General features: G+C 42.3%; 1 protein-coding gene across 4 annotated transcripts in view; it reads right to left on the reverse strand.

Annotated features, from left to right (window-relative positions):
• SULF1 (sulfatase 1) overlaps positions 1 to 16,013 on the reverse strand; it is a 176,451-nt gene that overhangs the window by 66,404 nt on the left and 94,034 nt on the right. For all 4 annotated transcript variants that reach the window (XM_073330899.1, XM_073330898.1, XM_073330900.1 and 1 more), the window contains 2 exons: positions 10,399 to 10,550; positions 8,230 to 8,399 (listed from right to left, as the gene is read on the reverse strand). In XM_073330899.1, the coding sequence (XP_073187000.1) occupies positions 8,230 to 8,399; positions 10,399 to 10,550 (322 nt within the window). The remainder of the gene's footprint in view (positions 1 to 8,229; positions 8,400 to 10,398; positions 10,551 to 16,013) is intronic.

Raw genomic sequence — 16,013 nt, forward strand, 5'->3', positions numbered from 1 at the left:
TTCTGCCATATATTTCATGTTATAGCAGTCTTGGATGATGACCCAGCACATGTTGTTCATGTTAAAACACTTTCACTGCAGATTTGACAAAATGTGAGATTTCTAAAGATAGCTACAGCGCTCGACCCAAGGTTTAAGAATCTGAAGTGCCTTCCAAAATCTGAGAGGGACGAGGTGTGGAGCATGCTTTCAGAAGTCTTAAAAGAGGAACTGTCCGATTCGGAAACTACAGAACGCGAACCACCAAAATTAAAATCAGCCTTCTGCTGGTGGCATCTGATTCAGATGATGAAAATGAATGTGTGTTGGTCTGCTCTGCTTTGGATCATTATCGAGCAGATCCCGTCATCGGCATGGACGCATGTCCTTTGGAATGGTGATTTAAGCATGAAGGGACATCTGAATCTTTAGCGAATCTGACATGTAAATAACTTACGACGCTGATTACACCACTGCTATGGGAACGCCTGTTCTCATTTTCAAGTGACATTGTAAACAAGAAGCAGGCAACATTATCTCCTGCAAATATAAACAAACTTGTTTGTCTGAATGATTGGCTGAACAAGAAGTAGGACTGAGTGGACTTGTAGGCTCTAAAGTTTTACATTGTTTTATTTTTGAAGGCAGTTATATTTTTGTATATAATTCTACATTTGTAAGTTAAGTGAGTGCTGGGCAATTCCCGAGCTGATCTGATCTCAGTGTCTGTGTCTTTCTGCAGCTGGGTGTGGCCCTACCTGTGTGTGTGCTAGAGGAGGCTCGAGGGCCTGGCTTAGCAGGACAGGGTGAGAAAGCTCAGGCTGGTGGAACAAGCAGGCTTAATGGCACCCCAGTACATCAGGTGGCACCCTGGAAGTGTGTGTGTGTATCTGCCACACTGAGTTCCTTAGAATATAGCATAGAGAAGTTTATACTGTGACAAGATGGCCAATGTTAGTATGGTGGGTCCTGTGCTTTTCTTAGCAGGGGGGCTAAGACACCACCCCTTGCTCCTGCTCTTGGGCTGCAGAGGTCCCCGCTAGTGGCCCGGGAAGGTGGTAGAGGAGGGAAGCGGGGGAGGAATCTGGGTTTGCTCCTCACTCTGAGCCGCAGCCCCTCTCAACCCTTGCAGGTTCTTACCCTCTTCCCCCTTGGGTGGGGTACCTTTGGTCCTTAGATGCTGCGGTAGGGAGTCTCCCTCCCCTGCTGGGGCAGAGTGTCCCTTACGTCGGTTCTCTGATCTTTCAAGTCTCACAGCACACCTCCAAGCTCCAGTCCTCTCTCCTTCCTCCTTCTCCTTGACTGCCTGAAGCAGGGGGTTTTATTAGGTTCCTGACAGGGCCTTAATTGAGTGCAGGTGCTCCAATTAACCTGTAGCCACCCTCCCTAGTCTACAGGGAACCATGCCTTAATTAGCCTTGGCCTTATATATTTCCCCTCTAGCACTCTACCACTGCTCCCTGGCCCTCCTGTATCACAATACCCATTGAACATAATTGCCTTTTTACTTTAGAAAGTCTTGTTTCTGCTGCAAGAGGGCTAGAGAGTTATGGAGATAAATAAACAAATCCCAATAATTAAATTTATGTCAACATTTCTACTTCCAATCCTTTTTTTAAAATGATGTTTCCAACGAACTGGATGACCATGTCATTCATGTCTAGGTCATCAGTTCAAATAGGCCTCAGAGTAGTAGTGACAAGAGCCACTGAACATAAAAACGGCCATACTGGATCAGACCAAAGTCCTGTCTTCTAACGGTGGCCAATGCCAGGTGCTGCAGGGAGAATGAACAGAACAGGATAACCATCAAGTGATTCATCCCCTGTCCCCCATTCCCAGCTTCTGGCAAACAAAGGCTAGGGACACTATCCTTGCCCACTCTGACTAATAGCCATTGATGGACCTATCCTCCATGAATTTATGTAGTCCTTTTTTTTTAACCCTGTTATAGTCTTGGCCTTCACAATGTCCTCTAGCAAAAAGTTCCAAAAGTTGACTCTGCGTTGTGTGAAGAAATACTTCCTCTTGTTTGTTTTAAACCTGCTGTCTAGAACTTTCACTTGGTGACTTCCAGTTCTTGTGTTTGTGAAGGGAGTAAATAAGGAGGAGTAAATAACACTTTTTTATTACTTTCTCCACAGCAGTCATGATTTTATAGACTTCTATTATATCCCCCATTAGTCATCTCTTTTCCAAGTTGAAAAGCCCCAGTCTTATTAATCTCTCCTCAGATGGAAGCTGTTCCATATCCCTAGTCATTTTTGCTACCCTTTTCCGAACCTTTTCCAATTTCAATATATCTTTTTTGAGATGGGGCGACCACATCTGCAAGCAGTATTCAGGATGTGGGCGTACCATGGATTTAATAGAGACAATATGATATTTTCTGTCTTATTTTCTATCCCTTTCTTAATGATTCTCAACATCTTGTTAGCTTTTTTGAGTGCCACTGCACATTGAATGTATGTTTTCAGAAAACTATCTACAATGACTTCAAGATCTCTTTCTGGATCTAACAGATAATTTAGACCCCATCATTTTATATGTATAGTTGGGATTATGTTTTCCAAAGTGCATTACTTTGCATTTATCAACAATGAATTTCATCTGCCATTTTGTTGCCCAGTCACCCAGTTTTGTGAGACTCATTTGTCCCTATACGAAGTAATTTTGTGATCCCAGTCTAGCTTCTAGTGGATAAGTGCCCACATTACAAAAAAGACCACCATAATTGTCAGGTTGTTGACAGTCTCAGCAGACACATCAATGACTAAATGGGCAAGGAGAATGAACCATTGCCTCACCCCTAGACCTAGATTACACCTGAAGGGCAGCATCTGAGGCATGTTGGGGGGAAGCTTATGTTGATTCTTTTCATGCTGCACTCATATTGTGAATAAACATCACTCACCTGAACTCTCAGTTCAGCACCTTACACTTTTAAAAAAATTAAAAAATAAAGTTTTAAAATCCTAAAAACGTCTGGTTTGTATACCACTTCACTTTTCTGAAACCATTAATGCCATTTTTGGGGTACTAATTCGTTTCTTATGGTTACAGACAACCATAGATTCTGACAGTGGTCCTCCTGTCAGGCTGAAAATTTTTTATTCAACACAGCAAGAAATGTTCTGGATTTCCATTTCTGACATTTTTTGGTAATGTGGATTTTTACTTCTAAAGTTTGTTTATATCATATAATTTTATTTTCTTTCAGAAGTGCTATAAACATCTCAGGCTTAATTCACAGTTGTTCTAAGACTACTCTATGCTGGAGGGTAAAAGGGACTAAAGTGCCAGAGAAGCGTAAGGTGGCCTTAGTTTAACTAAGAATTTAGACTTTCATGGGAGCCAGAGAAAGTATTCTCTAAGTCAGAGCCTTAATGCTAGGTTGTGCCATGGAGTAGGACTCCACTTTAACTGACAGACACCTGGATAGAGCCATCTTTTGTATATGTAAATTTCATATTTAAATACAGTATTTCCTAAAGTCTAGCCACCTAGCTTCACAATGGTTGACATCCATTGTGCCAGCAGAATCGCATATTCCTGCATTATGTATTTAATCTTTTCAAATACTGATTTATTCTCTGGAAACAATTTTTTGAGTGTAGATGGATGGATGTGGCAGTATGACATATTTTCAGAAAAGACCACCATGCCAACATGGGATAGATAACAAACAACAGCCAACACTCAAGGAATTCTTTTAACTCTGCAAACACTGTATGGATTAGGAAAAATTCCAAGAGCCCAGAGACGGTGTTCTTCATACTTATAAAAAGATTTCATCCTTTACTGAATCGAATATGAGAAAGTTTGATTTTCACTTTAAATTGAAGATGATTGAAGTTAACAAGTGAACATTTGTAGTAAGGATTCACAGCAAGCATTTCATAGTCTTGCTTGTCTTTTGAAGTGTTTTCATTCAATGTGTGAGCGTTCATTCGTATGGTGGAAGTGGAAGGATAGCGCTGTGAAATGACAGCAGTGTGCAAGTCCATCTTTTCGGTTTGGCAATATTACCATATATATTTTTGACAAAAAAGGATTAAAAAACAATATGAGAATTTCTACCTGTGTGCATTTGACTTTCTTCTTTCACTCAAGTAGGTGAGGACACAAAAGAAAAAAACAAATATGAAATCAAAGAGGAATGGAAATATTGCTATGGCAGCTATACTGCAGCTCAATACATGTGACCCAATAGCTCATTCCTAATCAAACATACCTCTATTTTTTTAAACAGCTAATATTTTAAACAACAAACAATACAGACTCTCAACCAGCAATGAACTGATACATAATTTAAGGGCATGTTTAAACTACTGTCTTATTAAAAAGAAAAGGAGTACTTAAGTACTCCTTTTCTTTTTGCGAATACAGACTAACACGGCTGTTCCTCTGAAACCTGTCTTATTAAACAGAATCTCCTGTTGCATGTGGCTGATAGACTTAATTCTTGGTCTCTAGGCATTTTTGGTCTCTAACCTTCCAGCTCAGTTTGCAAAGCCAGCAAGCAGCTTTTGACCTGGTTTCCCTTCTTTTCTGGAGATAAGCATTACAGTAACACGATATCACAACTACATTTTAAAAACAAAATCGAAGGTCAGATGGTTGTAACCCAAGGTCAGACAAAAGTGATCCAAATGATGCTTGACCACCAAGGAAGAAAACCCAAGGGTTAAACGTTCAAGTTACACTAACCCAGGCAGGAGGGATTTTATTGCCCTTGCACTGTTTTCACAGGGACAGCCACATATTTGTGTGAGACACTTAGCTTCTTTCTTTTAGTCAGAACATGTTGCTAATGCTTTTGCTATAGAAACCAGCTATTTAGTAGCTTCATGCACCCAAATTGGCAGTTTGTCTTCAATTTGTCTCACTTCTTTGTCTGCTGACTGAACTCTTAACCTGCCCAGTCATTCACAAGAAATACAAAACAATCCACCCAAGTCTCTCTCTCGTGGCAGCTAGAGAAGGAACACTTTACAACAAAGATGCCAGGAAATCCAGGCCACCAAGGTAGACAGGAAGAGACACACCTGATTCATGCTTTCTGGCTTCCAAAACAAGCATCTTAGCAGATTAAAGCTATTTTGATTTCACAGTTTTCTGGTCTATACAGATAATAGGAAGAGTAGTTTGCACAAGCACGAAAAGCAAAGCAAATTTTCAAATGGACAACCACAATCCACAGCTTCACCTATTCAGATAGCTCATGTAACATTTCTAATGGACTTACAAAACAAAACAGGATTTTTTATGTTCCTTTACTGTTAAACCTTGGGGACTTATTTACTTCATTGGTTCCACCAATGCAAGCCAAGGAACCCAGACTCCAAACACAAGCAGTCATAAAGTCTTCAGAAACAGGATAAAGCAGCAGAAACTTCCTGCCCTCTGGGTTCTACCTGGCAGGACAGATCCTAAAATGAGCTGGTTATCCCTGGTTCAGCTGGTTATCTGGAGTACTGTGTCCAGTTTTGGGCCCCACACTTCAAGAAGGATGTGGATAAATTGGAGAGAGTCCAGCGAAGGGCAACAAAAATGATTAGGGGACTGGAACACATGAGTTATGAGGAGAGGCTGAGGGAGCTGGGATTGTTTAGTCTGCAGAAGAGAAGAATGAGGGGGGATTTGATAGCTGCTTTCAACTACCTGAAAGGGGGTTCCAAAGAGGATGGCTCTAGACTGTTTTCAATGGTAGCAGATGACAGAAAGAGGAGTAATGGTCTCAAGTTGCAGTGGGGGAGGTTTAGATTGGATATTAGGAAAAACTTTTTCACTAAGAGGGTGGTGAAACACTGGAATGCGTTACCTAGGGAGGTGGTAGAATCTCCTTCCTTAGAGGTTTTTAAGGTCAGGCTTGACAAAGCCCTGGCTGGGATGATTTAACTGGGAATTGGTCCTGCTTTGAGCAGGGGGTTGGACTAGATGACCTTCTGGGGTCCCTTCCAACCCTGATATTCTATGATTCTATGATCCCAGGGACAGGAAGGACAAGGCCAACAGGGACATGTGCTGATGTAGTGCCTCTCTGCTGAACACAATCCCTAAGGGAAATCTAACAGTATCACCTCCTAGCCTCCCCTAAGATGAATCCCAGCTATAGTTAAGAGTGAAAATTATACTACTCTTTGCCAAAGGGTAGAGAGAATCTGCCCCATTAACTTGTGAACAATGTCTTATTGTATCCTCAGAACACAGAAGGATAGCACCAATTCCAAACCCAATATCTAGAACTCTTCTCAAGAACTGGTTTCCCGTTAAAGTGCGTACTTAACAACTGAACTTACAATACCGGTACTTGTGAAAGCAGGCAGGCATTACCCCATTGCCTAATATAGCCATGAACATTTGGGCTTGGTTTGCACTACTGACAAATGTGAGAATGAATGTGTGATGTGATGTTCACCCCACACAACGCAGAGCATGTTAAATGAGGATAATTAACCTGATAGGCTGCAGCTAGGGAAGAGCAGAGACTGAAAGCCTGACTGAAGATGGAGCCCAGCAGCAGAAGAACAGGAGGGGCTAGAATAAAGCCAGGAAGTTGGCAGCAGATAGGAGCTGCAGGTGAAGTAGCCTGTAGTTGCTCCTAGGAGGAGGGAAACTCAGAGACAGGGGAAAAAAAACATGCAGGAAAGAGTGAAGGGAAAGAGCAAAAGGTCTGGGAGAAAGCAGACCACAGTTGCTAGACATAGGCTAAAGCCAGTGTGCCCCCCACCCCCACCCCAGCACCACCACAAAGCCGGGAGCGATGAGCGGCTGAAACTGGCAAATCGCCCCCCACCCCAAGCCAGGAGCCAAGAGCCCCAGCGCGCTCTCCCCCTGCCCCCATGAAGCTGGAAGCCCCCCCCCACACTCATACACAGCCCCTAGCTATGCCCTGCCTGCATCCTGAGCTACCCCCTTGCCTGGACACAGCCCCAGCTACCCCCTCCCTGCACCCTGAGCTACCCACCTGCATGCACACAGCCCCTAGCTACCCCTTCCCTGCACCCTGAGCAATTTTCAAACTTTTTGAACTGAATCCCCTCTTTGAGTTATATTTTTTGGTTGCATCCCCCCACAGCCCAGACAGGCTGGGTGGCTTCCTGAGTGAGTCAGGGTGTGGAGGTGGCGCTCGCTCCCTCCCTGGACCCCGCTGTGAAGAGCTGGCTCAAGCCCTGCCAGCTCTTGCCCCTCCGCCAATAGAAGTAAAACTATGCCTTCGCCCAAAGGTCCCACCCCGGCCTGGAGCCCCCAGTTCCCCACCCACGCTGGGCCCTCGCATTTTTATAGCATGTTGAGGCGGCCTCATCAAGGAACCCCTGGACTAGATGACCTCCTGATGATCTCCTCTTTCAACCCTAATCTTCTATGAGTCTAAATTGGTCCACATGATCATGAATGAAAGGGCAAAGGGTAATTGGAACAATTCCTGTACTTCACACTGTGAAAAGAATATGCATAATCCATATCTAGGGGGTTAGACCAGGAGAGTTCCAGTCAGAACTCCTCCTATGTTATAATCTAAAACAAAAATAAATTCATTTGGGTCTGCTGCTGCCTATCACCTACTTACACACATTAGAATATATACCTGTAGAACAACACACAAAAAGGGACGTTGTACACGTGTCCTCATTTCCTCAGATAAATGCAAAACCTTTTAATTAATAATTTATTGGACCCAAAGCCAGTAGGGACAGTCATTAGAACAGTAGAACCACCTTCCAAAAATAATAAGCAGCATGTTATTTAAAAACACAGACTGACAGGCTGCTTGGGAACCAGGCTATTGCTGTTCCGTAAGCAAGCCTGGTGTGAACATCTGCACAAAAGCTGCCGAAGGACGATGCCACAACAAACATATTCAGTTAACCAGCTCTCAGGAAAACTATATCCTAGAGGAACATGAAGGAAGTAATACCTTTGCAGAAGGTTCTCACAGTGTCTACTTGTTTCAACATATTGTAAGAAGCTGCCTTAACAAAATGGCCAAGAGCCTTGTACTTCTCTAATAAAGAGCTCTTAGTCTTACACCACTTCCCCAGAGAAAAGAGTTCCTCACGATGGTAAAAGTTGGCATCGTACGTCCCTAAAGGAACAAGCACAGTACAACATACAGTTGGACTAAAAAGGAGTTATATTTGCTACTCACTACAGATCCCTCAAATGTATGGTCCTGCAGCATCTCCATGAAAAACAATAAGAAGCAATACACATACCCAGAGTTGGCAGAAGCCAAATTTTACTTACATGTGCTGCGAAGCATTTGGATAGAGCTCTGAAAATTGTGGTGCAGAATCCTCAGGGCCGTGAGGGGCAGCATGGCTGATAACCATCATTATGGGCCTATGGGGATACATTCTCTTAGACATTTTGAAGTAATTAATGCTCTCATTAGTGATTAAGTCTGTGAAGTAGTCCTGTAACATACATTTAACACAAAATAAAAATTACAAAGTGCATCATTAATCAGATCACAGTATTATGTTATACCAAGCAATCATTAGCGCTTAGATCAGGAAGTAAAAACGTACCTTCAAAGAGGCACATGATCATAAAGAACACAGAACACACCAGGCACTAATTACTTTCTTAGGAAGGCATATTAGATGGGAGTGTATTTTGCAAAACTCTCTTACCCATAAAACAAGTTGTATTAACTGAATATGATTACCAGACTTGGCAACATGGTGTTTTCCAGCACATAAAATAGAGCCGATATATACTACTTAAATTTTGTTAATAAAGCTCTTCGACAAAACATAATGATACCAAAGTGCAAGAAACCACCCATACCTAATATCATTTCATATTTACATCTAAGTCCTTATTATGTGCTTTCTTCAAAATATAGATTTGTCTCTGTGCGACCTGGGAGAAGGCTACAATACTGAACATATTAAAAAAATCTGGTTGCCTAGGAATGTCTTTATCAAAGAAATTGCATTTAAACATATAAATATAGGGAGTACTTGAATTCCTGCAGGGTCTGTTCTTTTAATTATACAACATAAAGAATTGCAGCTGCTGAGGTTAAGGTTGTTACTTGCTAATAAACTGGCTTAACTTGCAGCCAAGGTGGCAAATGGAAGTCTACAAGGGAAAGGGAGGAAATGGAAAGAAGAAAAAAAGATGAAAACTTAAATTAAACCACCTGCCACCTCTAAGCATTCTTTGTTGGCCTGGCGGTCTAGTGTGAGTTTCATTGAGAAAGTTCCGAGATGATGTTTGCAAATTCAAGCACTTTCAGGCATGACTAATCACATGTTGTGAATTCAAGACCCCAAACAGCTGCAAAAGCAGTGCCTGAGGGACTGGATCTGTGTCCCTTGCATGTCAGTGTTAGGACAAGCCAACCAGCTGTAATCTCTCTCTCTCTTTTCCCCCATTTCCCCCCCACACACAGCAGATAAAGTAGTCTAGATGTTAATGCTCCTGTAATGATGTGAAAGAGACTGACTTCTTATTTATAGGAACCATGATGATCCGGTCACCTACCAGGGCACCAGTATTTTGGTAATTTTTGATATCTCAGTCCCGTAAAATGAATTACCCTGAGAGGAGGTCATTGAATGGGTTATTGTTCTCTTAATTTTCTTCCTATTTTCATAAACATTATACATTCTTGCTATACACAGAGGATGTGGAAGGAATTTATAACTAACCAGTATTCTTTATTTTCTTTTTTACACTTTGTATCAGTGTCATGTAATTTCTATGGGTGGGGAAATCAGAAACAGCTATTGTGAGCTTCCAATGAAATCTCATTACATGGGTCAGAAACTACAGCTGCAACATCTGTATCATCCTCCACGAGCTCCATTCTGAGGAAATTCCAGCTTGCATAAAGTGATTTGGAAACTACAGAATTTCCAGTGCTACACACTTCTGAGAAATCTCACTGCAGTTGGCAGGTCTCCTTGGCATACATTCCAAATGTTGTCAGGAGTGCAAACAAAGTCTGAAGTTGTCTAACCCTTGTTTTTTGCACTTATCTATTCTCATTCTCATACCCAGAGCCTGACACCACAGACACACTATTTCCTTCCCCCGCCCCCGCTCCCCCAGTATAATGGAAAACAGCGCCAGATAAGCTTTGCTTAATATGGCTAATAACTAGCAATACTCAGCTATACCATCATCTTAACATAAGAGATCAGCAACACAAGACACAATATTTTCTTCAAGAACGGCCTTTATTCTTACATGGAGCCATCCATTTCTGTGAGAGGGAGGGAGGGAGGGAGAGAGAGAGAGAGAGACCAGATTAAAGACCCTTTGTAGCTTTTTATTCATTCTACAATGGCGCCTTTAAATTTGAGAAACTGATCTCAAATTATCTGATTCTATGACTGTGAGAAAATGACACATGTACTCTTTAGGTGTAATCAATCAAAGGTAAATGTGTCTGGACCATACCTTTGCATAATCAAATCCATGTTTCTCTTTGTAGCCATTGTGACAAACGGAGTAATTATAGAAGCGAGAGTTCTTGATTAATCCAACCCACTCTCTCCACCCAGGAGGGATGTAGCTGCCATTGTATTCATTGAGGTATTTCCCAAAAAAAGCTGTGAAGGAGAAAAAAGGCACATACATCAGGGAAACTTTGGCTTTTCACTCTCAATTTTCTAGTTCATCTCAAAAGCATAAATATGTGAATGAAGGGTCCTATTTTACTGTGGACCACATCAACATAAAAATGTGTTAATATGAGTCAAGATGTTGCACGTCTGAAATTCAGATAAAATAACCGCCAATATTAATAGTTTCATATTTTTAAAATTAAAATGAGGTGTTTCCCAGACCCTGTTGCCAACTCTCCTGATTTTAGATGTTTTTCTTAAGCCCCAGCTCCTGGAGTCCTGTGATCATATGAGACTCTTACTTTTCATTTAAAATGAATAAGTTTCTAGCAATCATGGTTGTAGAGAAAAGTCTGAAAATGGACTATATGGTCAAAACCCAGAAGGTAAATTAAAAAACCCAAAATTTTTTAGAATGTCATGAGTAAGCCAAATTTCACATTGTTTAGGATTTGGCTCATGATTTTTGAATGTTTGTAGTTGGCCATACTGCTACACTTCCTGGCTGGATACAGGAGTTGCGGACATTGGTCTATGGCAGGACTCATAGCAATCCCTTGGAACTGATGGGCAAAAACGCAGGACACTGTCTTTGGGAAAGAAAATGCTCCTTCTTAGAAGAGCCTAGTTTGAGAAGGTCAGTCTGTTACTACAGGTTCTGTGAGGCAGAAGTGAAGGAGATGAGAGGACCAAGGAAGCAGGCTATAGGTCTGCTGCTACTAAGAGTGACATGCAATAACATGGACAGTTCTTTCCCTGAGAGCTGCTCCTGATCTATTGCCAGAAGCTACCTCCTTTATCCAGAGCTGGTAACTCTCAGAAGTCAGGTCCATTCATTTGCTATTTCTTCCTTCACCCCAACACCCCAAGTGACTGCAGTTCCTCATACCAGTTCCCAGAGGGGAATGAAGAGTGGGTGAATCCTTCAGTGGATACACTTTCCACTGTCTACCTCATCAGCAGTCAGAAATGAGGGGCTTTCCTGTGCACACCAAGCCAGACTCCTTTGGGGGTGAGTGACCAAGAGGATGTTTCCCTTCCCACAGGCAAAGTCCCTATGCTGGTAAATTGCCTATAGTTCCCCGGTGTTGTTCTGAATTGTACCTCAGACATGACAAACGCTGTTTTTAACCAGGAAATGGAAGCAGCTAGGGAAACACCAAATTCAATCTGAACAAAAAGCACATGTGTGGGAAGGTTTACAAAACAATTCCCAGTGGAGGGCGGGGGAGGTTACCATGCCAGCTTCACCATTTGAATTTGAAAGTGCTGGAAAAAGGGGAAAATATCAGAATGTTCAGTCTGATCTCCTTTGGCATGTGCAGGGGTGCCTGGGCTGGGTGCACGGTCAGAGTAGCGAGTGGAAGCCATTCTCCCTGGGATCCCTTATCCCTGCCTTCCAGGGTGCAGAGGGGGCACATTCACTGCTCCATAACCAGTGGTGTGTGTTTTTCCTCTGACACTTTCATTTTATGTCAAACTTCAAAACAAACAGACAAAAATATATAAAAACAACAGAAAAAAACACCTTCTTTGAACACCCCATTTTAAAAATTAAGAATTGCAAGGCTTCATTTTAATAGATTGACAGCTCTGGAGACTCATGTCCTAATTATCTTCAGAAGAATGGGTTAACACTGATCTGAGCGGCTGACCTTTGCAAATGGAGGTGTGACTTCAATTTGCAACAGAGTGCAATAGACTGCATCACAGATTGTCAGCGTAGACAGGACTAAGGAACTATGGGATACATCCAGAAGACTTCCGGGACCCAAGTCAAGCTGGGGCCATGTGCACACAGGAAAGCAATAGGCTTAACACGCGCTTGGGCCCTGCAGGGTCCTGCAGCCCTAGGTTCGAGTCCTAGATTAACACAATTGGTGTGTGGAAACAAGGGGGTTAGGGGCTCAAGCCCAGGCTTAATTTTCTGTGTAGACATACTCTTTAAGGCATCTTTCCTAATCCTTTAATTCATGTGGCTTTCGTCTAAAACCTCTCCAATTTATCAATATCCTTCCTGAATTCTGAGCACCAGAACTGGACACAGCATTCCAGCCGCAGTCATACCAGTGCTAAACATAGAGGTAAAATAACTCTCTACTCCTATTTGAAATTCCCCTATTTATGCATCCAAAGATTGCATTAGCTCTCTTGGCCACAGCCACATCATGATCAGCTGATTATCCACCTGGACCCCCAAATATTTTTTTCAGAGTCACAGCTTCCCAGGATAGAGTCCCCCGTCATGTAGGTATGGCCTACATTCTTTGTTCCTAGATGTACACATACAGATGTTTACATATTAAAACACATATTGCTTTTTGCACCCAGTTTACCAAGCGATCCAGATCGCTCTGTATCAGTGACATATCCTCTTAAATTATTTACCACTTCCCCAATTTTTGTGTCATCTGCAAACTTTTTCAGTGATGTTTTTATGTTTTCTTCCAACTCATTAATAATTACGTGAAATCGAATGCGACCAAGAACAGATCCCAGCAGGACCCGACTAGAAACATACCTATTTCATATTATTCCTTGTTTACAATTACATTGACACCTATCAGTTATCCACCTTTTAATCCATTTAATGTGTGTTATGTTAATTTTATATCTTTCTAGTTTTTTAATCAAATGTGATTATAAATTCAAATGCCTTACAGAAGTATATTACATCAACACTATTACCTTCATCAGCCAAATTTATAATCTCATCAAAAAAGACATAAAGTTAGTTTGACTGGATCTATTTTCCATAAACCCCATTGTGACTGGCATTAATGTTATTAGCCTCCTTTAATTCTTTATTAATCAAGTCCTGTATCAGCTGTTCCATTATCTTGCCTGGGATCTAAGTCAGACTGACAAGTCTATAATTACCCAGGTGAGCCTGTTTACCCTTTTTAAATATTGGCACAACATTAGCTTTCTTCCAATCTTCTGGAACTTCCCTGGTGTTCCTAGACTTATTACAAAATCAACATTAATGTTCCAGTGAGCTCCTCAGCTTGCTCTTTTAAAACTCTTGGATGCAAGTTATCCATATCTGCTGATTTAAATATGTCTAACTTTAGTAGCTGCTGTTTAACATCTTCCTGAGATAATGGTGGAAAAGAAAGAATGTTATCATTTGATATGATTACATCATCTGTTTTTCCCCAGAACAGAAATATTTATGGAACAGTTCTGTCTTTTCTGCATCATTATTGATAATTCTATAATTTACAACTGGTAATGGACCAATACGATTGCTAGAATTCTTTTTGTTCCCAATATACTTTAACAATGCCTCCTTATTGTCCTTACACTTTACTGGTCATAGATTTCTCCTTCTGTCCCTTTGCTTCCCTTGTCAATTTTTTATAATTCCTAGCTTCTAATTTATATCCATTACTATCTAATTCCCCTTTCTTCAATTGTTTTTTATATATATTATATATAATGTAATGTATCTTTCTTTCTTTCTTTTTTCATAGCTGCCTTCACTTTCCCTCTGAACCAGGTCAGTTTTTTAACCAATATGGCCTTCTTCCTCAACTGTGGCTTCTTGGCCATTTAGTAAAGTGTCATATACCATTTACATTTCTCTGATGAAATTCCTCCTCCCAGCTGATTTGGTTCATAATTATTTTCAGCTTTGTGAAATTGGCTCTTTTAAAGCACCAAAATATATATTTATATCACTGGTCTGGACTTTATTCTGTTTGCACATTACAAAGTGATCAAGTCATGATCACTTGTACCTAAGTTACCATTAATTGCTAGTTCTGTAATCAGTTCTTCTTTATATTTGATGAGGTTTAATATAGAATTCCCTCATATTGGATGCAACACTTTTTGATTAGTATGATCCATCTGGTTTACATACCTGTCAAGTGTCATTCATCTGGAGTGACAGTCACACATTGGCCTTGATGCCACTATCATGCCAGCGGAATTTCACTCATAAGAAAGGCTGCGAATCATTCACGGAGGTCACGGCTTCTGTGACTTTCCATGCCCTTCGTGAATTTTTCAGCACTGGTGCAGCTGACCTCAGGACCACCCCAGCAGCTGGGGAAGCCCAGGGGCCAGCCGCACCGGATGCTACTCTGGCAGCCCCAGGCAGCTTGTCCCCGGTGCTTCCCTGGTGGTGGTGGCAGGGCCACGGGCTATCCTCAGCCCGGACCAGCGGTGGTGGGGCCCTGGGTTGCCCCCCGCCTGGACCAGCGGTGGTGGCGGGGAGACCCTGGGCTGCCCCCAGCTGGAATGGCAGCGGCAGTGGGGCCACAGGCCACTCCTCCCAGCAGCGGCAGGGGGCCCCAAGCCGCCCCCCTCCAGTGGCAGGGGGCCCCAGGCTCCCCCACCCCAGCTACAGCGGGGCCTCAGACTCCCACCCTCAGCAGCAGTTTTCAGGAGCGCCCACCTCCCAGCAGGTAAGCTTAAGTCACAGGTATTTTTAATTAAAGTCATGGACAGGTCATGGGGCTGTGACTTTTTATTTATTGCCCGTGACCTGTCCGTGACTTTTACTAAAAATAACCCATGACTAAAACGTAGCCTTACTCATAAGCAAGGCCTGAATACAGTGAGCAAGATTTTCTGTCAACTCCTCCTCCTCCCAGCTACTGGAGGCTACCCTGGGACTACTTAGTAGGTGGCTACGTCTCCCTCCTGTTCCCCTCTCACTGCTCCCCCTGTGACTCTTAGGGGAGAACCGCAAGGCAGGAAGTAGGGCGGAATAGAATCATAGAAGATAAGGGTTGGAAGAGACCTCAGGAGGTCATCTAGTCCAACCCCCCGCTCAAAGTAGGACCAACCCCAACTAAATCATCCCAGCAGAGCTTTGTCAAGCCGGGCTTTAAAAACCTCTATGGTAGGCAGCACTGCGGTCGTGCTGAGAATCTGCATATTTCACCACCAGAAGGCAGCTAAGATGTGAATCTCTCACAGAACCAGAGGGGTTACAAAGAAACTTAACGAGAGAAAGGACTGATGGGGAGAAATATGGAAGAGGAGGCACTGTCGGAAGAGAAGCCATAGGGAAGGGCCAAACAGTAGGCAAAGAGAGAGACAACAGTAAAGAAGAAAAAAAAAAGAGAGCTAAGAAAGAGACTGGAACAAAGAGAGGGAAAACACTGCAGAGACATGTAAAATAAATGGTAATCTTGTAGCTAAAGCACAGGACTGTAGTCAGGAGTACTGGTTTCCATTCCCAGCTCTGCCACCAATTCACTGAGTGACCGTGGGAAAGTTGTGTCACTTCCCATATCTCAGTTTCCCATCTGTAAAAGGAACATAATACTAACCTGCTTCCCCTATAGATCAGAGAACTGAGAACCTTCAGATCCTGGGATCAAAATATTGTCATTAAACTGTTATGATAGGTGGGGCTGGTACCATCGCCTATAATTAAGGCTGGCTGACACTTTCCATTATAAGGCCCCCTGTTTCAGTTGCTTACATTTT

The sequence above is a fragment of the Lepidochelys kempii genome, chromosome 2 (genome assembly GCF_965140265.1).
Source record: "Lepidochelys kempii isolate rLepKem1 chromosome 2, rLepKem1.hap2, whole genome shotgun sequence".
In the NCBI taxonomy this organism is placed as follows: Eukaryota; Metazoa; Chordata; order Testudines; family Cheloniidae; genus Lepidochelys; species Lepidochelys kempii.